Below are 6137 nucleotides of genomic sequence, written 5' to 3'. Positions count from 1 at the left end.
GAAGAGCTGTCTTTAAGAGGTGAACAGCTGACTATGAATGAGCAAGATAATTGAGGGGTTTGCTTTATGAAGTGAAAGAAGGTTATACTTCTCTTTTTCACTGCTCTGTTTACAGCTCTGGCTCTTGTCTTTTCTTCACCCTCCTGTCCTCCCTGGCTGTCATGTCTTTATTGGCATGTCCATGTGGTGCCTTGTGGAATTCACGCGTGTGCTGTAACATGGGAAGGCCCTTAAGGCTTGTGTAAATACTCACTTATGTTGCGTGGAGGGTGTAAGGGAAGGGGTGAAGAGGAGCAGCATCTGTTATAGCAGCTGTCCTCAGAGACTGTGTCCCAATTGGCACCCTATTCTGTATGTAGTGCACTATTTCTGACCAGGGCCCGTAGTGCCCTGGTCCGAAATAGTGTACTTCATGGAAAATAGGGTGCCATTTGGGATACAGTCAGCCTCTCTCTACGGGGAGTTAGTCAACACAACCACAGCGCTTCTAAAGACACCGTGCTTCTAAAGACACCGTGCTTCTAAAGACACCGGTCATCGCTCATCCATATATTCATATGTATATATTCTTATTTCATCCCTTTACTTAGATTTGTGTGTATTAGGTAGTTGTTGTGGAATTGTCAGATTACTTGTTCGATGTTACTGCACTGTCGGAACTAGAAGCACTTCGCCACTCTCGCAATAACATCTGCTAACCATGTGTATGTGACCAATCAAATTGGATTTGATTTGATTCACCGCCTTTAGAAGGACTGGTCATTATTCTGTGTGATTAAAGGTCAGTATTCACCGTTTTGTTTCGCCGGTAGTTGAACCATAGGTTAGGCTACTTGCCTAATGTGATGGATGGCATACTAGCTCTAATGTCTTCTTTCAATATCTATCGGCCTATACAGTATCTTCATGTTTCCTATGTTTTTAATGTAAAATATAAAGTTTGAATAATGTTTGTTAAATAATTGACAATAGCTAGAATTGGGAGAGGAAATAAAGAAAACACTCATAGGAAGTTGCAGCAGTTCAGTTCAGAAGTTATATATATAGTATTAAAATGTATTATCCATTTTCCCCTGCTCATTCATTGGTCACTTTTCAACTTTCACGTCACTGCCCCTGAACCAAGTAGAAAATCACAAAAACGAATTTGACCAATAGGGCACTTGTCAAGGGATGCGGAGGAACCAGTGGGGGGAACGCGAAAGACACTCAACAGTCGTAACTATTCTATGGGGCGTATCGTTTACATCGCATTCCTCATTCCTTTACATCATTTTAAAGCTGAAGAAGGCACCGAATGCATGCTACGTGAGTGGATACACCATAACACTTTACCTGGAACGGAGTTTGTATTTCTGAAAGGTAAAACGACGGAAACGTCTCTTCTTGCTGCTTCATTTGTGAGTGCGGCAAAGCAATGGGACGCAGGAGTTGAAGAGTTCTCGTGAAGCCGCTACTGTTGTGAAGATAAGTGGAGAGTTAATTTGTGCCTTTTAACTTTTATTGTGAGTGTATCAAGTGACAATCTAACAAATTGCAAGCTATGTGCGGTTTTCACACCTTGGGCGTATCACGGCAAATAATTTGCTGAACCTCGTTCATTCTCCAGTGGAGCGGCCTGAATGCGAGGGAATGGATTTGCTTGACTACTTTTTGACATATATTTAATGTAGATACCGCTACACAAATCCATATGTTGAAGTCTTATTTGGATCAGTCTACATCGAAATGGCAAGCTTTGCCGGGTTTATAAAGTGGACTGGGAGATCAACTTTGTATTTATGCTGCGCGTTTGTCCTGTTCGGCTGTCTCTGCATCGCGTCCCCTACTCATGGTCGTCGGCTCATCTGTTGGCAAGCCATCATGAAGTGTCACGGAGAGTCTGAGTGCCACTACGCATATGACCAATACCTTTACGCCTGTGCGCCTGTTATCAACGGGGATAGGAAGAAGTGTCCCAGCCACTGCATCTCGTCCCTTATCCAGCTGAATCTAACCGAGACCGGCCCGTCTCTGGAGGACTGTGACTGCGCCTCGGACCCGGTCTGCCGGAGCACCAAACGCGCCATAGAGCCGTGCCTGCCTCGGACAAGCAACATGGGCTGCACCGAAGCCCGGCGGCAATGCGAGAGAGACTCCCAATGCAGTTCGGCAATGCGCGACTATTTGTTTCACTGCCGTAAACTTTTCGGAGGGGAGAGATGTTCGGACGACTGCAGGAGGGTGATTGCCAACATGCGCAATATACCCAAAGCACAACAACTTGATACTTGTGTGTGTGATGGCACAGAGAGGACCATATGCGAGTACGTCAAAGTTAGTATGAAAAACTTTTGCTTTGACTCTATGGACAGATACGCGGGCAGCGGGTTTTCTGATTCAGAGGACGACTCTGAAGATGATTATGACGAGATGGAGGATTATATATATGTGGAAAACAAAAGTTTTTCATCCAGATCCGCCTGTCACGGTGTTGTATGGACTGCCTCTGTGGCCACCATTTTGGTTCTAATGAATCTGATCTGATAGGGCAGCCTACCCCAGTTGATTCAGCTGTCGGGAAAGTTGTTTGAGAAAGAGGGGCCTGTGAAATGTTGACACGGGACATAATAGCTCATGAAAGTTGTAACACCAGCACACCTGCTTTAGCTTATACGTTTTGTGTATGAAGGATTTTATGGCCTTTGCTCAGCTATCTATCTTCACGGGGCTTCTTCTCAATATTCCGTCTGGTCTCTGTCTCACTCTCTCTGTGCTGATCAATGCTATGGGTCAGTCATTTAGGTAAAGACTTTTATATTTCAAATGTATCATTTTTTTGGGGGGGTGACTCTAAAAGGTTTATAGATTAATTTCCAGACAGCTGTGCACCTCTAGGCTATGTAGTATTTGAACCAACCCTTGAAGAATGTTATACACCTATTTCATCAGCTATTGCCTATCATCACAAAATAGTCAAAAATGTATAAAGTTTGACACATTTTTTTTTGTTAAATGTGGAGAGACAAGTGACTTAGAGTACGCTGCTATTTTCGAGACAATGAAAACGGCAGTATTTAAAGCGTTCTCTTCGTAGTCACTTCGTTGTAATGTGGAGAGACTAATCAAGTGTTCTTCTTTTCTTATGAGCTAGACAATAGACATAGGCATACGTGTAATTAAGATGTCATTTCATTTCTAGTCAGTGGATAATGCATTTGATGCAAGCACCTGACAGTAGTTTGATTGGTTGGTTAGCCTACATTACTAGCCTTAATCACGTCACACACATTTCTTTAAACTCAGTATCAATGTCAAGTTTTCAAAAAGTTTTAAGGGAGATTATTTTTATATGTCAAAATCTGTAAAGTTAAATTGTACAGTTTATTGTATGATATTGATTTTTGTTTCCGGAGATATTTGTTTATTACTGCTAAGAAGAGATTTGCACTGTATAGAAATGACGTGAAATGCTTCACGGTGACTAATGTATATTCTTTTGTGTCCACAGAGGTGAAAATATAAGTCTTCTTGCTTAAAGTGACTCTTGATTGTTTCACTCTTCACTCTTCCTTATGTGGCCGTATGGGCACTGGGCAGCAGGTTATTTCACCGCTATAGGGAAATAAACAATCTAAGTCTTGCTTTAAAGCAGCAATCAGCAGTTGAGACAATAAAAATGCATACTCCTCACCTGTTTCGGTAAAAAGCTGAGGGATGGGGCTGGAGAAATGTAGACTCTCAAATTCATAGATGGAGCTATGGACGCGAGGACTGGCCATCCAAGATATCAAAATAATAGTTTTAACCATGTTTTACTACATCCATTTTTGGACTTGTAAATGATGTACCCATTTTGATTCTTGAAGAATAAAACGTATAAATGCCTCATGAGCTTAGTTCCACTGTCAACACCCAAAATACAAGCTTGTTTTACTCCAATGTTTGTGAACAAAGTAAATGTAAAGAAACACTGTACAGCCTCAAAACATGGTTAAAACTATACATTTGATATCATGGACGATCACTCCTTGCATTCATAGCTCTGTCTGTGAATATGAGAGTGGGCGCATTTCTCCAGCCCCATTCCTTCAGCTTTTTTACAGAAGCAGTGGCAGGGAGTACGCATTGTTATCGTTTCAACTGGAGATTGACCCTTTAAAGTGCTATATGAATCTTGATCGTTTCACTCTTCACTCTGCCTTAAGTGACCATATGGGCACTGGGCAGCGGGCTATTTCAGTACCGTGTCTCTCAAGTCTTGTGACAGCTGTACCGATCCTTTCCACCGTCACGAAATTCCCTCATTACGAACGATCAGTTGATCTGAGCTACTGAATGTCGCCTAAATCCCAGAGCAAATAAAGCGTCAAGTAAAAGAAAAGCTCTTAGTCGGATCGATATACACTTGACCTTGTAAACATCAATGTTTGCTGAAGGCATAAATTGTTAATGCTGGAGAACTGTTTAAACATAAGGAATAAAGACCCCTATCTCCTGGGGATTGCTGCTCAAATGGAGCCAAGAAGGGCCTTGCCAGTTTATTTATCCTCACCCCATGTGTTTGTTAGAAGTCTTCACACAGAGAGGAGAGGGGGAAAGGAAAGCTGTGTCCGGATGAATGGAGACTTAAGTAGCCATTACAAATGCACTCTGATTGGACTGCTGTGTGTGGTGTGTGTTAGCTAGCTTGCTATGTATGTGTAACAAAGTAGAAGTGTTTTTCTTTTTTAAAACGCTTTCGCTTCAACTTTACTATTATTACTTATCATCCTGAACAGAAGTTAAATGGCTGGTTATAGACCCCAGGTCTACTTGTAGAAGTGTGTAGCCTAACCCACCACCACTAAGGAAACCATTTAATTTGTGTGTCACATTTGTTTTCTCTTTTGGCACCACTGAGAGACAGAAAAAGAGAGGGGGGACATCATCCTCTCCTTCAACTCTTGTCACAAGAGGGACTTGAGAGCAATGATGGCAGCCATGTTGTTTCCCTCTGGAGGAGGACAAGGGCCCTCCGGCCTAGTGAATGGAGGAGAAGTCGAGTGGCACTACTGTCATGGAAATGTAAAACACACAATGGTGGGAGCGGCACAATGTGCAGGCACTTCATTCACTCGCTTTCTCTCTGACAGCATCTCCTCGGAGAGAGGGGAGGTTGGGGGGGGGAGCTTGGGGAGAGACAGAGACCACTACTGCACATAGGGGCTTCTTGGAAGGACTTGAGAAACTTCTGTCAACGTTGTATCTATCTATGTGATGCCTCCATGCTTAACGTTAGGTGATGCTCACTTGGCTTTATTTTAAGGTGTGCTTAGAAACTGTTTATACTGGTTAATAGCTATTATTTGTCAGCTATTAAACATAATACATTTATAAGGCCTGATGTTTATGATGTATATGAGTAAATGTCTTTATGATCAGACATGTATTAGGTACAGCATACATTAATAAATGATTAAATATGCTATATAATCAGGTTAACAAACTATTTGATGCTGGTTTAAAGGAGTTACGATACATGTTTTATTATTAGTGCTTTATAAATGCAGTCTTAGGAAGCGTACACTTGAGATAGTAGTTTACGATCAGAATTACAATTACGTGATATGATAGCCTATTACGGCTAACACATTTTTAAGCTGCATAGCAGATACCTAGCTTCAAAAACATTTGCCACCGATGCTAACGTAAAACAATTAGCTGATCTATATAACCACTCAACATTTTGATTCACTGAAGATTTTGATTGTTACTGGAGTGCACATTCAAATAGACTGCAGTCCTAAATAGAACCAATGATGTATTGTGCTTCAATTGCTATTGGTTTCCTTCCCACTGAATATAGAAAAGAAAAATATGCAAACTGTGGAAACCCTGCAGCTCTGTCACGGTGATGTGGCGAATGCATTTATGGGCCTTTGTTAGCCGTCACAAAAGAGGGTACTGCCGCTTTAAGAGAGCAGGCCTGGGTTCCAACCATTAATAATTGTAATGCCTCTTTATTATTGCTGGGGATAATGAAGGAATGAGAGTCATATGGGGCCCCCAAAACCATACTTTCCCCTGAAATGTTTTCAATTAACTTTTGGCACCGGAGGAAAATAAGCGAGTTGTTTTTTTCCCATCATGCTGAAACAGAGGAGAGGCTAGAGCCG

General features: G+C 41.8%; 1 protein-coding gene across 1 annotated transcript; it reads left to right on the top strand.

Annotated features, from left to right (window-relative positions):
- The first annotated feature begins 1146 nt into the window (after positions 1–1146).
- Positions 1147–5453, top strand: LOC115159189 (growth arrest-specific protein 1). The gene has a single exon (XM_029708667.1). It carries the CDS (start codon positions 1729–1731, stop codon positions 2524–2526), a length of 798 nt encoding a protein of 265 aa, XP_029564527.1. The 5' UTR covers positions 1147–1728; the 3' UTR covers positions 2527–5453.
- The last annotated feature ends 684 nt before the right edge of the window (positions 5454–6137 follow it).

This window comes from Salmo trutta, chromosome 23 (assembly GCF_901001165.1).
Source record: "Salmo trutta chromosome 23, fSalTru1.1, whole genome shotgun sequence".
NCBI lineage: Eukaryota > Metazoa > Chordata > Actinopteri > Salmoniformes > Salmonidae > Salmo > Salmo trutta.
This window is presented reverse-complemented; position numbering and strand designations above follow the sequence as displayed.

Excerpts from the sequence above, each read along its gene's own strand:
- LOC115159189 (XM_029708667.1), top strand. The coding sequence starts at position 1,729 with ATGGCAAGCTTTGCCGGGTTTATAAAGTGGACTGGGAGATCAACTTTG.